Source organism: Herpailurus yagouaroundi, unplaced genomic scaffold (assembly GCF_014898765.1).
Source record: "Herpailurus yagouaroundi ecotype Mexico unplaced genomic scaffold, PumYag 205, whole genome shotgun sequence".
NCBI lineage: Eukaryota > Metazoa > Chordata > Mammalia > Carnivora > Felidae > Herpailurus > Herpailurus yagouaroundi.
This window is the reverse complement of record NW_024412436.1, coordinates 3,574,449-3,596,632: the sequence shown is the minus strand read 5'-3', so window position 1 is coordinate 3,596,632 and position 22,184 is coordinate 3,574,449. Positions and strand designations below refer to the sequence as shown.

The following is a 22,184-nucleotide window of genomic DNA, read 5'->3' as shown; positions in this document are numbered from 1 at the left end:
GGAAGGAAGGAAGGAAGGAAGGAAGGAAGGAAGGAAGGAAGGAAGGAGAAAACAAAAAAAGAGAAAGAAAGAAAAGAAAGAAAGAAAAAGAAAAAGAAAGGAAGAAAGAAAGAAATGAAGGAAGAAAAAGAAAGAGAAAAAGAAAGAAAGGAAAAGAAAAAAAAAGAAAGAAAGGGGCTCAGTTGGTTGTATCTGACTCTTGATTTCTGTTCAGGTCATGATCTCACAGTTTGTGGGTATCAAGCCCTGCATCAGGCTCTGTGCTAGGTATGGAACCGGCTTAAGATTCTCTCTCTCTGTCAGAGAGAGAGAGAGATCCACTCCTCGCTCAATCCCTGCTGAGAGGCTGTACTGCCTTGTAGAGATTCTGAGGACCCCTAGCTCTTGGTCTCCCGGGGGAGAGACTCCTTAGGAACATTATACACCAGGGAGGGAGGCAGTGATAAAGGAATGCCAACAGGTTTTTTGCTCCTTCCTCTACCAGATGAGCACCTTACGATAGAGGTGCTTTTCTGTGGTAGAGAAAAGCCTGGAGACAAGCAATGATCCATAGATTCAACAGGCAGGGTTGTCACGGATGGTTTTTCAGGCTGTATACTGCACAGTTATAGGAGGCGCCTTTCAAAGGCTATGATGCTACTACTTACCCCAATGCCCAGAAGCCCTGATCTGTGAATCAGCTATGATACCAGTGCTTAGTCCCATTGGCATCTTACATTCTACAAAAAAACAGAACAATGAATAATTTTTGCTTAGAAAATACATATTAACAAAGTAAAATTTCGTGGCTAGAGATTATACCTCTGGTGGGTCAGTGATTCAATAGTTTCACCTACCTTATGTGGCACTGACCTAAATATGTTGGATCATAACAGGTGAATGTACTCTCAAGACTGGTGCTCTAACAGAAATAGTGATACCCTAGAGGAAAACCACTGACGTCCTGAAATGCAGTTAGTCTTAAACTGATTTCCATTTGCTTGTATCTTAAAATAAAGCCATTTTACAACATTGCGTACTACCCTTTATAAGTCTATGTTCCCAAAAGTTGGACCAAAAGTTACAGAGCTATTTACATTCTGATCACAAAAGAAAATACCAGCCACTGAGATACCTAGATGTGGACACAGTGCTTGGTATTCGACAGGTACCTAATAAATGCTGGCTGGCTGGCTGCATGGATGGACATATGGGAACTGTTTCTCAAATACTGAAATGCCAAGTTCAGAGACTATCCTAGTCATTGTTTAATTCCTGGTATCTTTTCCCTCCTCTGCTCTAGGAGTCTGGAAAAATTCTTCCACTCACTTTCCCATGAATCACATGTCATGAAGGAAGACGCTTTATACTGGTTTCCCAATTGAAAGGCATGCCTTTGGGCTGAAGCATGTGGTTTAAGGTTCCTAGAAGACTGATGTTTGCAGTATAATCAGACCACAGGTCAGAATACAAGCAGCTACTGCTACAGATTGTACCTCTGTCATGCAGAAGTCCCAGAGTTGAGTATTTCGAACTTAAAAGTTAATAATATTCTAGCAGGGACTGTCCTTCTAGAAACATGCCATGGAGCTCAGAGTGTACCTCTGTCTATGATGAGAAAAGGTGTCTGCATCCCAGCTCTCTGGTTTTCTCCAACCTCTGTGTCAAGGAGCCACCAACCGGATTTTGATGCCTTCATTTCGAGAGTTTTAAATGAACCTAAAATAGGAAGTGAAGCACGACATTACATACCCAAAGATTAAAAGTTAATATTAGTTGACAGCTGTCAAAGAATCCTAAAATCCCTGCATCACACGGAGTTTTAGAAAAGAACTTATGAATTATCCATTTCTCTTTAGGCAGGGCTAGAGTTGTAACAAACAGATAAAAACGAAACAAAACGGGCGCCTGGGTGGCTCAGTCAGTTAAGTGTCCGATTCGGCTCAGGTCATGATCTCATTGTTCATGAGTTCAAGCCCCACATCAGGCTCTGTGCTGACGGCTCAGAGCCTGGAGCCTGCTTCGGATTCTGTGTCTCCCTCTCTCTCTGCCCTTCCCCTGCTCATGCTCTGTCTCTCTCTGTCTCTCAAAAATAAACATTGAAAAAAAATTTTTTTTAAATGAAACAAAACAACACACACACATTACTAAAAGTTAATTGGCCCAGACTTTAAAAAACCTCCAGCATGCCTTACTAGAAAGTAACTTTTACTGATCTACATTTAATGTCACAAGCTAACCCGTATACAACACAGCTTCACAGTCTTAAGTATTAAAGCGGCCTTGAATGACTCATTATTGGGCCTCAGGAATATTGTATGTGTTTCCTTCCTCTCCCTTCATTTCACTAGTGTTTCTTTTTTTACATAAGAAAAATAAAAATAAAACATCTATCTCCCATGTTTTCAAATTTTCTATTAGGTTTACATAGTTGGATAGAGATACACATAAACTGACTCAGAAAATCACTGAAGGGCGTTTCTGAAACCTCTGATTACCCACTCTGTTATTTCAATGCTACTCATCACCAGTTTACACTTAAATTCTGCTGACTGTAATTTGTGACTATTTCCCAGATGGTGAATAAAAATTAATAGCTGATGGTCCTCCTCTAACACACGAAAAAAGATTCCAGCCTTCCACTCTCCAATGGAGATCTTTAGATTTGAAGATTTGGATGGGCCAGCCAATTCCAGCTTCTCAGGCTCAAGGGAAGGATGACGGATCTGGTAATTTACATTTGGTAAAAAGCCAGAAGTTTGACCTAATCCCCTCTGTCCCTGATTTTAATAAAGTGGGTCTTCATAGCTCCATTAGTGAGCCACTGGCTTGAACAAACCAACCAAGAACACTCTTTCCCCCCACCTTTAACCAAACCAGTCCTGTTTGGACTTCTGTGCCTAACTGAGGCTGACCCACATAGGAACTTCCCAACCAAAGTTCTGGCAAAGGACTGACTGCCCTGCCTAGCTTCTCAGAGCATTTGTGGAAGCAAGGCTGCTTGTTAAAAATGCAGAGTCCTGGGCCCTTGTCTGACATCAAAGTCTCCAGAAGCAAAATCTCTGCTTTAGCATTTATGTTTTAACCGGCTTCCTAGAATTTCACTATGCCTATTGCAGTTTGAGAATCAGGGTCCCTGGCACTCACACCCCTGCAATGCACAGATATGCCTATAAAACAACTCACTGGCACATAAAAATCCTTTGTGATGGTTGGTTTGTTTAAGCCTTTTCATTACTTTGTACATGAAAGCTCTAAATACCCCTCTTATTTTTTAGCTTTTATAATCCTTAAAAGCACTCCCCCCTCCCCCCCGGCACTGTCCCAACAGCCTCATGAGTCAGTTTAAGATTAAGATTCCTGTAGTCACTTGCCCAAAGGTATCAGGGTCAGAGTGTGCGGAACAGAATTCACGGATGCAAGAATCCCAAAACCCTAGTAAGTTTTTAATCTCCTTCCCGACAGAAAGCTGCTAAAGCAGCCTGAGCCCTGTGGGATTCATTTTGTAATCTGTTTAAGACCTGGCCTACGTGACACAGTGCGGTTTGGAAAAAACTGCGTCAGACGTAACATCTCCGTAGAACCGAGTTGAGCCTGTGGGGAGCTGCACCCAGTGCCTACACTGGCTGACTTTGTCATACTCTGTCTGCAGTTTGGGGAAATGGCTGTGCCCAGGATCTGTGCCAGAACCCACTCCTGACCCTTAGGAAGCAAATGCCCAGGACGGAATGAGGGACAGTTATGTTGCCAAGATCGCCTTCCCTAGCCATTTTTTCCATCCGGGACCTCTTTACAGCGTGCAGATCTTTACCAGGCAGAAGGGGCCAGACCCCTAGCTGGTGCTGTTGGGTGCCGTTTTCCAGCAAGGTCTGGCCGTGAAAGTGAACCACATGAATGTCTCGGGAGCCGCCCATGTTCAGCAGGTGCAACCTCACCCACTCTTGCTCGTACATTCTCAGGCCAGGCAAGCTGTAAATCATCCCATTAATGGCTGCAAGGACAGAGGTGCAATCGATTAGAAACCCGTGTACACGGCAGAGGGGCTGGTGAGGAAGTAGGAGGCGTCCTGTTCACCACCCATCTTCTTATCACTCCACCCGTCCGGACCCCTGTGTGTCCTGCTACCAGAGGGAGGCTAAGACGGGCCCTCCAGCTCCTCCTCATGCCAGCCCACAGCAGCTTCTCATGTGGCTTCTCACTCTTCACCCTGGACCTCACACTTCTTCCCTGGGCTCCACTCACTTACCCTTGACATTTTCCTGCACTACCAAAACAGAAAGACTAACACAGGCCAGATAGGTGAACTCCAGTGGTTAAAGGAAAAAGACTGAGAGCACACAGCACATCACCCTGAGGCCTCCTAAATTCAGAGATAGTTCCAGGCAAAATTAGGAAGGCAGACCATAAGGGTTCATGTCTATTGTCTCATTTGTATGATAGCTCCTCTGCCCTCTTCCCAGCTTAAATGTCTGGGGTTCTCAGGCTTCATCCACTCTCCCTCAGTGAAGAGTGTGTGTGTGTGTGTGTGTGTGTGTGTGTGTGTGTGTGTGTGTGTGTTTAAAGCACTTCGCAAATTTGATCACCTTAAAAAATAATACAAAATTTTACTGATAAAGCTCTGGGCTACCATGCATTTAGCTGAGATTGAAGTGAGGGAAGTTTTTATTAGTAGTGTTTTTCCAAAGTAAAAAGAACTATATGGGACTTCAGGAACTGAGCGAGTGAATTTTGGGAGCAAAAGGAGTTGAGGTCATTTTGGCATCCTTGAGGTTACATCAAGTAAAGAGTACCTATCTTCCTACTCCTCACACCAGGCCTAACCCCCTCACCTGTGCAGGAAATAGATTTCCTAAGAGTGAAACGTGTCTCAAGCAATTATTGGGTCAGCATTGCTAAATCATTACATCAGGATGTGGAATGAAGTCTCTCAACAAGCAGGTGCTCAGTAAATGTTTGATAAATTGAACTGAGTAATAGAATTCCTTCATTTACTCCCTATTTCACCACTTAGTTACAAGCACGCACTGCACAAGCCAGGTGCTGAGTCTGAGGCTGGGAACTCGGGCTGTCTGCTTACCAAATACCCTGATCAATACTATGCCATGGGGATTACCAAATTACAGAGTACCTTTCAAACTAAACTATCCCGGATGCATTTTACTCTTTCTTTGAGGAATCGGAAGCAGTGGCTCAAGGGTACCGAACAGGAAAGGGGACAGCCAGCTGACCAGCCTAGCTGAGTCTGCAGCCGTTGTGTTCCCACCAGCTTGGGAGGTTTTCAGCAGCGTGTGTTTGCCACCCGAAACACCAAGTAGCCTAGGCTGAAAAACCTAGAAATGCTAGAAGAGAAAAGGAAGCTCCGCTCAGAGTTATTGGTCAGCTTTCCATTGACACTCTTCTAGAAAGCTTAAGAGAATCTTTTTAACTTCTTTGTGTGATAAGCAGTCAGAGGGTAGGGTTTTGGAGCAGATCATAAATTATGTTGTCCACCTTCCTCTACCCGCAAGCGTTTATACAGGTGAGATCAGATCAGAAGGGCAGCCCGAGTGTGTAAATGGGCTAGGGGAGGCAGAATACACCTACTTAGCCGTGGCGACTGGCTGGGGGAGGGGTGGTGGTGGCACTGAAGTGGATGTGGTATGTAAGTCTTTTTTTTATTCCTCAAGCAACCTTCTCCTTTCCTGTTTCATGGAATGACCTACCCATACCCAAAGCACAGATCCATCCTGATGAGAAACCTTACAGCAATTCCCTCCATTCATCAAACTCTAAAAGCAGGGCTTCTCAGTCTTCATTTATTTTTCTAATCCCCAAGTCATTCTCTTTGTTTTTCACCTAATTCTAAATTCTGCCTTTCTCTAAAACTACAGTAAAACCTTGGATTGTGAGTAACTTGCTCTGCGAGTGTTCCGCAAGACGAGCAAACATTTCTAATAAGTTTTAACTTGATAAATGAGTGTTGTCTGGCAATATGCGTTGTACGTGATGCCGAACATCACATGACCACAACTGAGCCAATGGTTCTTGAAATTCGCTTTGATATACGAGTGCTCTGGATGACAAGCATGTTTCCGGGACAAATTATGCTCACAAACCAAGGTTTAATTCAGTGACAATTTACAGACAAAATTCCTGAATGGAGTTCACAGTACATTTGCTTTTCCCACTCACCCCTCCCCCCCCCCAGCAATGCTCTCTTGCCATGATTCTCCTGTGACCCAACTACCCAGTTTCCTATCTCATTTTGTTCTAGATGCTTCCGATGCCACCTGGGAAGTGCTGAGGGCTGGAACTGTCATGTTCTTATTTAGAAAGTACACATGAGTGATCACTTCTTCTAGATACATGGTTGTTCCTTTAGATCAAGGAACAGGTTCATTAACTGTTTACACTGCAGAATAGTGCTAATCCCTAAACTACCATAGACTGACCCACACTGGCTCCTTGTCGGCTGGTTGGGTCAGTTCTGCGGGCTCCTGCGCTAGCTTTCAGACTTCTCTGTCCCCTTCACCTGCAGCGCCACCTGCCGGGCGACATCGGAAGCACCTCTTTCGAAGCACCTCATGTCTAATCTTATGAAGACGGAGGGCAGGAATCACGTGCACCCAGGGGGATTTAGGTCAGAGATTAGATCAAAGTCAGAAGACGATACCATGAAACTCATGGGAGGTTTTTTCTTCGGAGGATGACAGTCTCCAAGCCCTGGGAGACTGGGGTTTCTTTTCATAGTACCAGCTCTTCCTTTCGTCAAAGACCATAAAGAGTAAGACAAATTCTCTCACGTCCACGGGCGTGTTGCTCTCCTTATGAAGTACTCCTTTTTGGCAGATCAGAAGGGGACCTATCAAGCCAGAATGGATATCTTTTTCCTGGAAGACAGTAGGGACAAATTGCACGTATTTTGCTCTCTTGCAGGATTTCCTCTGATGATACAGAAAAGGAAACTTCAGGGGCTCCGAGTTGGAAGATTATAAAGGAATAGCTTACTAAGCCTAGGTATCATTATCAAATGCTGTGGCATTCGTATTCCCTTCCTCTGATGAATACTTTATCTCAGCATGGCAGTCATGATAATGTTGCAATTAGTGACAATATCGACACTATTATAATCACTATTTATTGAGCATCTGCCAATACACAAAACACTTTGCCTGTAGTGTCTTATTTAATTCAGACAACAATCCTGTATATTAAATACAAAGAAACTCATTTACTGAACAAATATTACCAAGTGCCTATTGTGTGCTATCTACTGTTTTCTCATTTTTAACTTTTGGAAACTGAGGCTGAGAGAGGTCAAGTAATTTTCCTAGGCCCACGCAGGAAGTGACAGAAGGGTTGAACTCGAAGTCTGTGCTCTCTCTCTCTCTCCCGTGCCCCAAACGAACGAGTCTTGATTTTGTAGCTGTTTCATAAAGGCAGAGCTAAAGAAAGCTAATACTTGCTCGAGGACATTGCAAATAAACGTCTTCCTCTGCAAACGTAGTCACTCTAACCAGGTTCAACAATTTAAGTAATCCCCACTGCCCTTCCTGAACACTTGCTTCTCTCTCGCTGACCTCTGAACACAAGTGGCTGTAGACGACTGGCCACAATCCTCACACATTCCTCATGGAAAACAGGACAGACATCTAACAGGAGATCAACTTGACCCTTCCATTTGGTGGACTCAAGTTATAGGGTTAGGGGAATGACAGAAATTTTTAATGGATGTACCTACCGGGTTCACTGCTGAGTAGTAGGCCCAAGCCCGGCAGGCAGAGCCAGGGTTTTCTGGCCCCGACCTTGGAGTGGCATGCCATACGTATGTATAACTGCTGTTCGGCTGAACAACATTATCTTCCTTAAACCATTCAGGAGAATCATCTTCATAAGACTTTCCCTCTGATGACTTTTCATAGGAAAGCCCATGGGCATGAAGAGAATATGGTCTGGATGCTAAATTTTTAAAACGAACCTAGAAAAAGGAATGGTCCACAAATGTACTTAAGATCAACAAAAATCCAAATTAAAGAATGTCATTATTATAGGCCCAAGTAGATGGCTATTAAATTAGACATAGGTCTATATACAGTAGAATATATTAATTGCATGCAGGTTCAAAGTCACATATGTATTATTTCACCTGATTTTTACAATATCCTATGAGATAGGGCCCAAGTAGTTTACCCTAGAAATACCAAAACATGTTTATTCTTCTGCTAAGCAAAAGTACTGACATTATGTTCGAATGAAATGATCACAATAGGTGCTGCAGATGTGGAGATGAATGAAGTTTGGGTCTTGCTAACAATAAACTTTCAACCTCCTGATGAAGAGACACGTGCACATATGGATTCAAGTTAAAAATGTGGAGACCCAGGGCACAGGGAGGGCCCAGTCAGTTAAGCAACCGACTCTTGATTTCGACTCAGGTCACGATCTCACGGTTCATTAGATCCAGCTCTGCGCTGGGCTCTGCACTGACAGCACAGAACCTGTTCGGGATTCTCTCTCTCTCCCTCTCTCTGTTCCTCTCCCCTGCTCACCCTCTCTCTGTCTCAAAATAAATAAACTAAAAAATCTGGAGATCAAAAGTGTTGTAAACAAAGTATGAATGGGGTTCATGGGAATGCCAGGAAGGAGCTATTCGGTTGAATGTGCAGGAGAGGTTGGGGTGGCAAAAAAAGTTTCTTAGGGAAAACAGAACTGACCCTTGCAGTGATGAATGGGAGCTCAGCAGAAGGGGAAATAAAATCATGAGATCATTTTTTTTCTTGAAGATTATCAAACGACAGTAAAACCGTGGTTTGCAAAAATAATTGGTTCCGGAAACATGCTTGTCATCCAAAGCACTTGTATGTCAAAGTGAATTTTAAGAACCATTGGCTCAGTTGTGATCATGTGACGTTCGGCGTCATGTACTACTCATATTGCAAGATATCACTCATTTATCAAGTTCAAATTTATTAGAAATGTTTGCTCATCTTGTGGAACGCTTGCAGAACAAGTTACTTGCAATCTAAGGTTTTACTGTACTTGGCAAGCAGTCTCTGAAAAGATGTGTTATTGTTTGTTCATTTTGGAAAGTAAATAAATCACCCATAGCCCCCCTGCCCCTTTCACTGTTACAACCCCCTGGTGCTTGTGGAAATTCTTCTGATGATCTTAACAATGCTCAAAAGATGACTTACTTGGATGACATCATCCACTTCAGCTCTAATAACAGGACCAAGAATGCCGAGATGAGCTTCAAGCTCCCCCGCAGGATCACGTTTGGTAAAAGAGCCATCAAGATACTTTCGAAAGACCACTTTCTTGTATACGGTGTTCTCTGGAACATCGTCAATGTCTTCATTATCTACTTCACTGAAATAATAATAACAACAACAATAATAATAGTATTTGTTTAAAAGAACAAATGAAAGACCACTGAAGAATTGGAGGAATTATCCCTGCTTCTGAATATAGTGTCTAGCAGAGATATTTAATAAATACTTAATGAACAAATGAATGAAACTATAAATGAGTAAAAACTTAAGCCAGTAAATATCCTTCTGATCCCAGCTCATGTATCATTTCTTCGGTAAGGGCTCCTATGATCCTTTAGAGTAGGTGAAATCTGCCTATATTATTCTCTAAGTGTTCACAGTATTACCATAGTGTATATAGTATATTCCTGTAGTATTCTTAAATTTCTCTTTATGTACAGTACAGTATATATCATTTATTTGTGATATTATCTATTAAAATCTGACTCTGACACTAGAGTGAAAGTCCCATGAGGTCAGGGATTGTGCCTAGTCTGCTCATTATTTAATTTCCAGTGCCTGGCAAATCATCTGACACATGACAGGCACTGGATCAACTTTTGTTTAATGTATTAATGAACAAATAATTATAATCATATAGTCACATAGCAGATTTTAATATCAGAAGCAGACAAAGCCATGCAATGGGATTGGCAGCTTGGGGCTGTCAGTTGACAATGGTCACCCCTGTGAATGAAAGTAGCCACCCTTCTCGTGTTTGCTGTTGTTAAATCGCATCATTCCTCACATAGTTCACCAGCTCAGTCTGGGGCCAGAGCACATCAGATTTTTTCACTGACTTACATTTCTCAAGCCTATGGAAACAGGCCGAAAGCTCATCCATCAATGTCATAGAATTTGTCATGCACCACAATCCATCAACAGAGAATCCCACTCTGTCTTCCTCCTGGTCTTCCTACACCACTGACCCCATCCTTCCAGACCCTAAGCATAGTTTCACAGAAACATGGGGATCAGCAAAGCAGCTGTGAGTTCCATAAACATGGGTTGCATATCTGGAATGGGACATAAGATTTTGAAGGACCTGGTTCTATCCCTTTCTGCTTTGGAAACACCCTAAATTTTACTCTTTCAGGGCCTCTCTTAGAAATCCCTAGATAAATTATTCTCATATAGCAGTGGGAGCTACATTTAAATAGGAAGTCATGTGAAACTGTGTTTTAAGCTAACAGAGTTCTAATATGGAAATGCCAGGCATCAGATTAATGAAATAATTTCTGTGAGCCATACCATATATTGTGTTTGCTTACTCTACACTTTGGCTTTTGATTTTCAGTGTAGTTGTTAGCTTTTATAAAATCTGTGAACTATATATTAGACATGGTGTGAGCATGGTCACCAAGCTGTGATTCTCCCACTATTGCTGGCTAAGACTTGCCCCTTGTCCCCCCTGCCCCCAACCTCTTCTTTCTCTATATTGTCATCCCAGAATACAGGCCAAGTCCAGAGTCCAGCCCAATATGGCTTTCCATCCTTAAGCAGAATTGAATTGAAAACCATTTTCAAAACATATATAGATCCCTTAGGAACCCTCTGTTGTAAGTCAGGCCACTTACATAATTGCATCTCTGGTCGAAGAATGGCTGGAACCTGAAATGTTAAAGCAGAAGAGGACCTTGGGGGACATTTGGTGTACCTCCTTCATTTAAAAGATGAAAGTAACAAGGTCCAGGAAAGGAACTGACATAATCTATGAAGCTAAGAATGGCTAAAGCTTTTGAAGGGCTTTTCAACGCTCTTTGGATAAACACCAAAATTCTTCCCAAAGCCTAGTGGCATCTGGTCTTTGTAGAGCGAGCCCAATGTTTTCTTACACTCACCCCTTTCTTGAGCTCCAGCTACAGAGACTTCAGGCTTCTTCCTTCCTCATGGCCTCATTATGCTATTCTCTCTATCTAGAATGTTCAGTGTCAGGTTCCTGAATTCTCATATCACCGTATCACCATGTATCTGCCTTTCCTTTTCGGTCTTTAGCATAGTTGTATTTTACACTTATTTATGTGAGCATTTGATTCTTATCTACCTGCCCAACTAGATGCAAGTTCCATGAGGGCAGGAGTCATGTATGTTTATATTCTATTTTATAGTCTCAACACTTAGCACAACGCTTAGGAGAGAGTAAGCACTCATTCTATAAGCCAAGTTAAAATTCAAATTTAAAGCAAAAGAAATCATTGTTTATGACTGCCTCAGTTGAAGGTATAAAGTTGCCTTTTTGTTTCTAAGCTGGTTTGTAGCTTTGGCCTCTGCCACTGGAATCTCATGTAATTTGAATTAAACTTCACCAAGATGCTATACACTTTATATTGATCAGCAAACAACTAAAAGATGTGTTTTTCCGTAAACAAATGCAAAAGGAGATTCCTTCTGATTAGCCAGATTAGCAGATAGCTATGGATAGGCTGGGCTCTGCACTTGGGCAAGAAAAGGAGGTAGGAACATGAGTGATGAAAGAAGAGAGAGGAGGGAGCTTCTCTAGAGAATATCACAGACTTCTTATAGTGATTGTTCTTATATTGTCCAAATGTCATGTAATACAGAGAGGTTAATCGTAGAATTGACAAAGGAAATTGTATAGGACAAATTGCAATAGGGGAACTAAATTTTCCCAGAATTAGTATAATTTGCTCAGAATTATCTCCTCAAGGCTATTGTAATCTTTTTAGCAGTAGTGGAAAAATGAGAAAATCAATGGAGAAAATTTGGCCAAACCTTTGAGCAAATTTTGAATAATCCCAGGATAGTTCTTCAGCAGCAATGTAATAATATTTCTTGTTTCCGTTGTTGCTGCGGAGATACCATGCTGCAATGTTGTCGGGATTTCTGGAAGAGTTAATGTCTGTCCTAACGTCAGTTTGGTAAGGGTCATCATAGGCCACGTAACCAATGTCATCAATGATTTCTTCACTGCTCTCTTCCTTCTGTCTTGGAATAATCTCAATGTAATCTCCATCATTTCCACTGAGGCCTATTACAACTGGTGGGTTAAGTTCCCTTGGTATAAAAGTGCTATTTACCGTAGAAGATAGTGGAGGAGATGGCGCCTGACTAAGGTCTGGAGAAGGGGAAATCTGACCAGATTCTGGAAGAAGCAATGAATGACTAAATTCAGAGGTGTCGGATGTCTGATCAAGGTCTGGAGGAGATGATGTCTGCCTGAGATCAGGAGAAAGGGCTGTTTGACTAATGTCTGGGGAAAGGGGTATCTGACCAAGGTCTTGAGAGAGTGTTGTCTGGCTGGTATCTGGAGAAAGGGTTGTTTGGCCAACATCTGATGAGAGGGTCTCCTGGCCGAGGTCTGGGGAAAGAGGCATCTGGCCGAGGTCTGATGAGAGAGTCTCCTGGCTGAGGTCCGGGGGAAGGTTCATCTTTATGAGATCTGGGGAAATGGTTATCTCACTGAGGTCTGGGGAAACATCTGTCTGGCTGAGGTCTGGAGAAAGGGTTGTTTGTCTGCGGTCTGGAGAAAGGGCCATCTGGCTGAGGTCTGATAAGAGAGGCTCCTGGCTGAGGTCTGGGGAAAGGGCCATCTGGCCAAGGTCTGGGGTAACAGCTGTCTGGCTGAGGTCTGGGGAAAGGGTTGGTTGACTGAGATCTGCAGAGATGGTTGTCTGCCAGGCTTCAGGCTCCAAGGAAGGGAACATCTGAGCAATGTCAGTAGGGAAGGACTTGTTCCTTAGGTCATAGTTGAGCATCTGGCCAGGCTCTGGGAGAGATCCATGACTAGACTCTGTAGTGGAGTGCATTTGATCAGAGTCTTGAATAGGGAATGTTTGATAGCGTTCTTCTGGGGTGATTGTCTGATAAAGATCTGAAGGGGAGTTTGTCTGACCGGTGTCATTTGGGGGATTCTGATTATGGTTAGGAAGTGAGGCTATCAGGCTAAGATTCACAGAGGGGAATGTCTGATTGAGGTCTGTGGGATAAAAAGGTGTTTCCTTGGATTTATGGAATAACAATGAGTGATTAAGTCTCCTGTCTGCAAATGTGGTATTAGCCTTTCTTAGAGGATGAAAGCCCCTTGGAGATAGAGGAATATGGTGTGCAAGCTTCTCTTCCTTTTTCTTTTTTCGTGTTTTAATGAAAAAAGGGCTTTTCTTCAATCTACCGTTTCCTCCATCCTGTCTTTCTTGCAGAAATTTCTTTCTAATTCCAGAAAATGGGGGGTGGCCACTCTGCTTTCTGTCTTTGTTTGTGAAAGGGCTGCTTTTTCCCAAAGTCCTCGAGGCATTCTGAGTGCTGCTCGGCAGCTTAGTGGCAGCTGTGTCTTCATCAGCATCTTGGACTATTTCATAACTACCTTTCTCAGAAGCCGGATGCCATTTCCCATTCAAAATCTTTGATGGGTTCTTTTGTCTTAAGAGTAACAGATCACCGGGAAGGTCTTCCCAGGCTCCCGTTCTGGAAGAAGAGTTGCCTTGTCTTAAATGTCTCCCAGTTTTATATGCTGAAAGTCCCACCTGGGAGGTCCCATGCTTTGTTGTGTGGTCTCTTCCTTTCTTGGATCCATTGTGCTTAGCATGTTTTTGATTCCTGAAACCATCTGCATCGAGCGGAAGAAGGCTTATCCCTGTGATATCTGATGGGAGAGGATCCTCCATGGAGTCTTCAGAATAAGGGCTGGAATGTTCTTCTGTGGAAGAGTTGAGAACTGATTTCTTGTCCAAGCCAATGCGTCCCAAGGGGGGACCAGCTTTGGTGGCTTCTGGGCGAGGAAGCGTTTTGTGAGGTCCTGCAAAGTTATGGACAATAAGCCTGCTAATGCTACTCAGGAAAGAAGAATTTGAACGAATAGCTGGATCAGTACTTGAAGGAATGAACTCAGAGTAGTTCTCCAGAGCTAGGGCAGTAAGATTAAACTCCTCTTCCTCCTGATTCAGTGATGAATTTCTGAATGACCTAATTCCTAACCATGAAGCCAGGTTTTCCTGATAATCATAGTCAGCATCGTCCTCTTCACCTCTGTTTTCTGAAGAATCACGCATTTTCCGCGTAGTCATGGCTGTAGATGCCAGAGGTTCATATATCTCATATGAATCTTCATCTTCATCCCGGATACACTTAACGTCCCTGAATCGCAGCCTTAGGTTCTTGCTTCTGGGACTGGAATTCACTGTAGTTAATATCCATGTTCCTACAGAAGAGAGACAGAGAAAACAGAGAGCTCTAAGTCCCGAAAAATATAGAAAAACACTGGGATCCATTGTGGCAGATGATTTTCAATGAACTTCAGGCAGGGACAGTCCAGCATGGTCTGTGGGCCACCACTGATCCGTGAACTGTTGATTAGTGTTCCACAGTGACAGAAGGAGATAAGTTGGTCTAAGGTGTTTAGAAAGCCCGTTAGCAATTTGACATGCTGTGACATCCAAGCATGTGATCAGTATCGGCCCGAAGGATTGGTCAGTGGAGATTAGGGATAAAAGAGTTAACATAGAGAGTTTGAGAATCACTATTTTAGAATATATTTAAAAAGGATGAATGAAGAATAAAATGGGCTTTGAATACCATAACCATCCTGTTAGCTGCACATATTGCGAATTGGTGTGAGGGGAGGATAATGATGTTCACCCCAACAAATAAGAGACATATAGATATTTCTAAGCAATAAATGACTTGGGTGGGCCCAGGGAAACTTTGAATCTCTTTGAAATGCTATTATTTGCTGGCATACAGATTTCCTGGAGAGTCTCCAATAGTTAGAGCTCGTTGGGTGTCTGCCGAGTGCTAGGCACTTGGTACATATTACAATTAATGGTCAGAGCAACTCTGTAAAGTGTTGTTATTGTGTTTTTCAGATGAAAACACGGAGGCTCAGTGAGGTCAAGTCACTTGTCCATACTGAATGCCAGAGCGCATCTGAACAACTCCAAAGCCCACGTGCTTTCCACGGCGCTGCTGGCTTTGAGGCCAGCCTCTAAGGCGCTATATGTGATGGTCACTACTGCATGGTGGAATGACTATCTTTAAAAACTAAAAAAGGGAATCACTTTCTCCAACTGCAGACTGAGCCCCTGACCTACCACCACACCCATGCCTGGCTCCCCTCCTCCCCAGGTGGGTGATGGGCATTGAAGAGGGCACCTGTTGGGATGAGTGCTGGTGTTGTATGGAAACCAATTTGAACAATAAATTATATATATTAAAAAAAAACTAAACTAAAAAAGGTAGGGGCGCCTGGGTGGCTCAGTCAGTTGAGTATCCAATTTTGGCACAGGCCATGATCTCCCGGTTCGTGGGTTTGAGCTCAGCGTCGGGCTCTGTGCTGATAGCTCGGAGCCTGGAGCCTGCTTCAGATTCTGTGTCTTCCTCTCCTGCCCCTCGCCTGCTCACACTCTGTCTCTCAAAAATGAATAAACATTAAACAAAACCTGAAAAGGTTTTTTTTTGATAAAAGAAATGCTCTTTTGTGGCTGAATGTTCACACTTCCTCCTCTAAGTCATGGCTTATCTCTTTGCTGTTGTGTCTTTACTTCTCACTTAGCCCAGAGAAGGATAAATGGAACCCCCATTAAGCGACTGGACCCTTTAAGTAATTAATTCCACCCAATAGAAGTCATGAGAAATACTGAAAGGCAAGCCTGAAAGGGATCAGAAAGGTAAACCCAGGAACTGTGGGAGTCTGGAGAGCTGCAGCAGACCTTTAGAGATCAGAGATGCCTCTCCAAGTGTCTAGGCTCTTACCAACATTATCCATTGTGACGGTCACAGATTCCCCACGCATGGGGAAGAGCGTCAAGGTGTCCTCATGTCTCTTTCCATAGACGAATGAGTGCCCAGTGAAGTGAATGGTCAAAATGTCATCCTGGGTCCCTACACTGCAGAAGTGCCACTGGACAGTGTCATCAAAGCAGAATCCTAGCGTGGATATACTCTCAGGCACATAGCCATTGATAGCTGAAAGAGTAAAATCTGTTAACACGCAGGCCTCTGCCAACAAAAGGACATATGTCTAATTATACCTGGGATTAATGTCCTAATATTAACTTGGTTGTGTCAAAGCAGTGATCATCTGAGATAAGCTCCACCAGATCTAACATGTGACTAGAAGATCAAAGTCAGATTTCCCAAAGGAGAACTTAATTTCCTAAGTTAGCCAAGGGAGAAATACTCCGATAAAGACAAAGCTTTTCATTCATGTTGACTTCTTCATTGTCAAGTGTGTATCAGACACTTTGTTTTCCACGGTCTGCTTTTAAAGATATTCTAAACATCAATTTAGAATATTATCTAGACTAATTCTACCTGGAAGGAAAGCATAATGTAAGAAAGTCGTCTTGACACATGAGTTAGTGAATAAGAAGTAACGTCCCTAAAAGTCATGCATATTTAGTACATTTGCAACTTGTATTGTGCCCTCTTAGCACTGAGATAACCTATAGTTTTCATGCAGGGATTGAGTTCACACATCTTCATTATCTTTCAAAGGGACACAGCTTTAGGCAGTATCTTTACTCAGATTCTAGGAATGATAATAAAATCCCAGGCTTGATTTCTTTGAGGACACGGCCCACATCTGCCTGGTTTACCAGCCTAGCCCTGATCCTAGTATGAGGCCTAGCACTAGTGAACCCTTAAATATTTACTGAAGAACTGACACATGTTTTTAGTTTGTATTTCATTCAGGAGGCTCTTCTCAATGGTCGAAAGCTCTATAATATAGTAGCCAGTAGTGACAGGGGCCACTGAGCACTTGAAAGGTGGAAAATCCAGGGGCGCCTGGGTGGCGCAGTCGGTTAAGCGTCCGACTTCAGCCAGGTCACGATCTCGCGGTCCGTGAGTTCGAGCCCCGCGTCGGGCTCTGGGCTGATGGCTCAGAGCCTGGAGCCTGTTTCCGATTCTGTGTCTCCCTCTCTCTCTGCCCCTCCCCCGTTCATGCTCTGTCTCTCTCTGTCCCAAAAATAAATAAATGTTGAAAAAAAAAAATTAAAAAAAAAAAAAGGTGGAAAATCTGGATGGAGATGTGCTCAAAGGGTAAAATATATACCAGATTTCAGAGACTTAGTATATGAAATAAAGAAAGCAAACCTCATCAATTTTTATATTGGTTATATGGTGAAATGATCACATTTGGGATGTATTTCTCTTCATTTTTTCATATGGCCATCAGAAAAGTTTAAATCGCATTTGTGGCTCACGCATAATTTTAAACTGGACAGCGCTGGCCCAGAACCATGACAGATTCGCTGCCAAGATGAAATTATGCAAAGAAAGCGGAGTAACTCCCCATTATGAATGATTTCCATGGCACCTGCCCGTTCAGATAATCCCCAGCTGCCAGTCATCTGAAGCCATATGAACAGACCGCAGAGAAGCCATCCTCCTGTCTATGATCACCTATCAGAGAAGGTGGTCAAATGACTCTTGAGTGTAAGGAAATGTGGTGAGAACCCTGACCACTGTGGCAGTGTTTGCTTCCAGCTGGCTTAGTCAAATCTCTCTCAGACTTGTCAGAGCAGTGGCTCTGGGCACTGAAATTGCAAACTGCAGCAAATGCCTGGACTTTGGCTCAGGCCACTCCCTCTGTTCTGAACTTCTTATCGCTCCCTTCAAACTTCTTCGTGGATTGGCTCTTTAAGACGCTTGGCTCCCCATATGCATTTTGCCTTAGTTTGATTGGACAGTCCAGCTTTGGGTTACTTACTCAGTTTCTGCCCTGCTAGCAAGAGCATTCACCTTGCCCCCCACTCTGTCTGAAATCCCTATATGCCACTGACCAAGCCTGTAGCCCCTCTCCTCACCACCCCCACCCCTCACCCTGCTCCTCTGGAGTGTATGTGCCCAGAGCATGCACATCTGGAGCATGAGACCAAGACTTCCTAAGGGTCACAAGCTTTTGGCCTCATGTCGTAAAGAAATTTCTGTAATATCATCCACTAATTTCGTCATCAAAGCGAGGACTGCGAGTGAGGATAAGAGGTGAGTGGATTCTACTCCATGTCTCCACCTTTAGGCACAGTTCTACTTTAAGCACCAGAGTGAAAAACTGACGGACAAAAACAGTGATTTGACTTACTGCTCATGATGTTTGATTCATAAAACTTGGGGTCATCACGTTTCACCTTATCGGGATTTTCGCAGAACTTGTTGATATTGTCTTCAATGTACCAGCTCTTGTTCTCATCAAACACAGCAAACACAGCCTGCTGCTCAATGTCTGCTGCCCTCTGGAGGGTAAAAGTGCTGTGTTCAGTGATTGATGTGCCAGCCCATCACCCGCAACACTGAGCTCTTCTCAGAAACCAAAGAGGCACAGTCCCTGGGGCCACTGAAGCCACAAATGCAGGCATGTATGAAAACCCATTAGGGTTTGGCCCTCATTAGGGCCAAAGGTAATGTGCAAAAGCAAACTGAGCGGATCAGGAAATTCAGAGACTAAAACATCTTAATAGAAAAATTCCATCTCCTCACGGCCGCTGTAATTGTGTTCTATCTCTGTAAGTGAATACCTTTCAACCTGCAAGATTGACCAGATGTGCTCCAAATAGTTGCAAAGGATAAAACAGAAGGTTGCAATAGGAAAACTTTATCCCTCTTCCTATCTGTGTCCTTTCCTAGTTCAATAAGTTAGGGTCTTCCAAATGTCCATTTAAAAAAATTTTCCAAACATATATTTATGGTGTATGCCTTAGGATGAACTTCTTTAATAACAGCTTAGCCTGGTTGGGAATTTTAAGTTACTAATATGAGACTATTAGTCCCTGATAAAGTTCCATATATTTGTTCACATTTTTTTTGTATAATTTAGTCTCACTAGAGATGGACCATTGTCTGGGTCCAACTTCACCAGATGCTATCTCTCCAAAGTATTATCTCTCTCATCTCTCCCTAGTTCAGGTCTCTAAAAATAACAAGGACTAGTAGAGAGATTTACCCTTTTACCAGGTGGTATCTCACTGAGCCCCAAAGCAGCCGTGTCAAATTTTTTTAGGAGGGGTATTAGCCATTTCATAAAAGGAAGAAATTGAGAAAGGCGAAGTGACTTGCCGATCACATAGCAAAATATCTGGAATTTCAAACTAAAACAAAATACTGCATCACTCTATAGAATGATTGTCTTCTGCAGTGAGAGTCAGATGAAAATAGACAAGACAAAAAAAAAAAGGAATATATGTTGTCACATTTGCACTAAAGAGGACAACTTAGCATTTTCTGTTCTCTAGAAGAAGGCTCATTCTCTAGTGAGAAGACCTAATCTGTGTCAGCCAGAAGTTCCTAGATTTTCTAAAAGTTTACTCCATGGACAGAATACCTGTATGCCTCGTTTATCCAGGGATCTGCTCTTACAAATTAGAAGTAGCCCAATCAGCCCAGAGGCAATGTCCCTGGTGATGTCCACATTACTGTAATATGGTCTTGTTAAGCACTGGGCATCATTTTCTGTGGGTTCATCAGACTCTAGGATGTTCCACTTGTAAGTATAGGTTTCCCCTGGCTGAACTGCTCTGACCATAGTGTTATTGCCTGAAAGAAAATGGAGGTAAAATTGTCTTCATTTTCAAAATTATTTCAGTAAACAAACAGCAAAATTTTTATTAGAGCCAGGTAGTATTAGGGAAGGAATATGTGTATACTAAGCTCCACTTGACAGAACCTTGGATTACGTGTCGCCGTTAGAAATCGCTCCACTAGAGGCCGCTATGGCACTAACAAAGAACAGCACATTTTAGGGTAAATAAATCCCTGAAGTGAGCAGGGTTTCGTTGTGACTTTTAGGATACCCCTACTTGTTTGTATACTGCCTGACTGCACAAGGCATGTTACTGAGCAAAGAGGACAGTAGGAAAGCGTGGCAGCCTCTCAGAGGTGAACAGTTTCATTCAGTAGACTCGGGTTCAAACCTGAAGTGAAGGAAGAGTTGACTTCATCTTCATAAGGAGAGAAGGTCACTCCATGAGGGTAAATGCTGTAGACACGGCTGGCCATATTTTTGAACACGATCTACAAAGTTAACTCAATTCATTATTTCAGGACTTAAGCTCAATCGTTAGAATTGATATGGGATGCTTAGCTTGGCAAACGCACTTGCTGGAGGGCGTGCTTATGTGTGTGTGTTCGCAAACTAGTTCTGTTTCTCTGAGCAGCAACCTCTCCCCATCACCTGGAAGAAACTTTTGAGAGAATTTCACTCACACGGTAGGGTGGAAAATGGAAAGAGAAGTCTGCCCTGTATTTTCCTCACAGTATATCACTCTTTCCAAACCTGTCCCCTTCCCCTCTCCTCTCAACTTGGACCACATCCGCCTTCAGATCTGTTCCTTCTCCTCTCTAGACCATGATTCCCTTCTCCAGCCTGGCACACCTCCCAGGACACTGTCCTTGACATTATCTTCTTGAGGGGCATACAAATAGCCAGATCCTGAATTTCCAATGAGGTATATTTACACTTGCTAAGAGCACCTAAAAGGGATGGGGGAAATCAGGAATGGCGGAAGGGAAAGAGGAATAGAGAAAGGCTGCTTCCTATCCTTTTGTTATCTTTAAATGAACAGAATTGACCTTGTGTGCGGATATGTTAGTTTACCCCCAGGAAGGGGTGAAAGGAGGAGCATTATTTACACAGGAGTGATAGTTAGCCTTCTTAATCTTCAAAAGAGAACCTTAATCTTATCTCCTACTGGTCGATTGCCAAAGCATTTGGCTCATCCTTAATCTGTAGATTACCTGCATTCTAGAACCTTGCCAAAGATGCCAACCTTTAATTTTCTGCTGCCCAGTTCTTATCAAAAGCTTGACTGATGTGGCATATATTTAAGGAAAGCTGCCTGAAGAACACTCGGTGTTCTTGATACATGTCTAAATTTACCTTCATCAGAGACCAGCCTATGGGAGAACCACATACCTAGAGCACAATGATGAACTGTTTATACTCAGTTGTGTTTACTGTTATGTTCTCAGCTATGATGACAACCCTTATACTAAAAAGCTATGCAACTTATTTATTATACCAATTATAGGGATTCTATCAAGGATTCCATCCACTGTATTATACAGCATCCTCTTTTTAAGGATCCATGGGAGAAACTGATCTCACTATCAGGGAAAACGATACTTTCTTTACGAGTACTGCGAATCTTGCCCTGACATATTTCCCTTTTCACTCGGCTGCTGGAAAGCTTTGGACAAAATTTACAGACAACCCGATTGGAACATACGGCGTGTGTTCCACTGTATTTATCCATGGCTTTATTTTCTTTGTCCCCACATTATCCTTCACCTCAATGAAATTGGTTCTTTGCTTTATCCTTTTACAATTTGATGAATTGTCTTAGATTCTTTATGTTGTGAGGTAGGCTATAAATCAGAGCAGATACTACATAAAAACTGAAGTTGCATTTGAATGAAACATTATAATGGACATATTTATACATTGGCTTTCACTATTTAATTTCTTCCATGGTTCCATATTTGTGGTACTTACTTTGAGTGTGTCTCTGACCTGGGCTCTGATAATAGGACCCAAGATCCCATCTTCTTTGATATTGGGATTCTCCATGCGTTTGGTGAAAGACTCATCTTGGTACTGCTTGTAGACAACCTTCTTATAATGTTTTCCAATTTGGTTTGAGAAATTATCCAAATGCAGAGATCTGTATTTTCTTAAAGTGAAATGAAATTAAAAAAAATTAAACCGTTCGCTCAAATAAAGACCCCAGGAGGATGAGGAAACCCTATGCTTAGAAGTTCTGCTCTTGAATTAGCTAAAATGCTAACTTTCTTTAAAAAAAATTCTTAACGTGGTTTGCAAAGTTCCAATATCTGCTCTCTAGTTGGAAAACTGGAAACCTCTCATCTATCTGTCTTCTCCACCACTGATAAAGTTGTAGGCGTGGTTAGAAAAGGCTACCTAGAACTTTCTGTCACTCTGGTCACTAGAACAGACCTTAGAAATCT

The 22,184-nt window shown here is 42.7% G+C and overlaps 1 protein-coding gene across 2 annotated transcripts in view; it reads right to left on the bottom strand.

Moving 5' to 3' along the window:
- Positions 1–22,184, bottom strand: part of F5 (coagulation factor V) — a 75,690-nt gene that overhangs the window by 11,495 nt on the left and 42,011 nt on the right. The window contains exons 8-20 of one of the 2 annotated variants that reach the window (XM_040451724.1): positions 21,712–21,889; positions 20,132–20,231; positions 19,543–19,754; positions 18,307–18,457; positions 15,975–16,187; positions 12,794–14,424; positions 12,003–12,631; positions 9,153–9,327; positions 7,700–7,936; positions 6,632–6,848; positions 3,791–3,970; positions 1,582–1,698; positions 648–719 (exon numbers count right to left, since the gene is read on the bottom strand). In XM_040451724.1, the coding sequence (XP_040307658.1) occupies positions 648–719; positions 1,582–1,698; positions 3,791–3,970; positions 6,632–6,848; positions 7,700–7,936; positions 9,153–9,327; positions 12,003–12,631; positions 12,794–14,424; positions 15,975–16,187; positions 18,307–18,457; positions 19,543–19,754; positions 20,132–20,231; positions 21,712–21,889 (4,112 nt within the window). Of the gene's footprint in view, positions 1–647; positions 720–1,581; positions 1,699–3,790; positions 3,971–6,631; positions 6,849–7,699; positions 7,937–9,152; positions 9,328–12,002; positions 14,425–15,974; positions 16,188–18,306; positions 18,458–19,542; positions 19,755–20,131; positions 20,232–21,711; positions 21,890–22,184 lie in introns of both variants that reach the window. The other variant, XM_040451722.1, reaches the window with a different exon arrangement.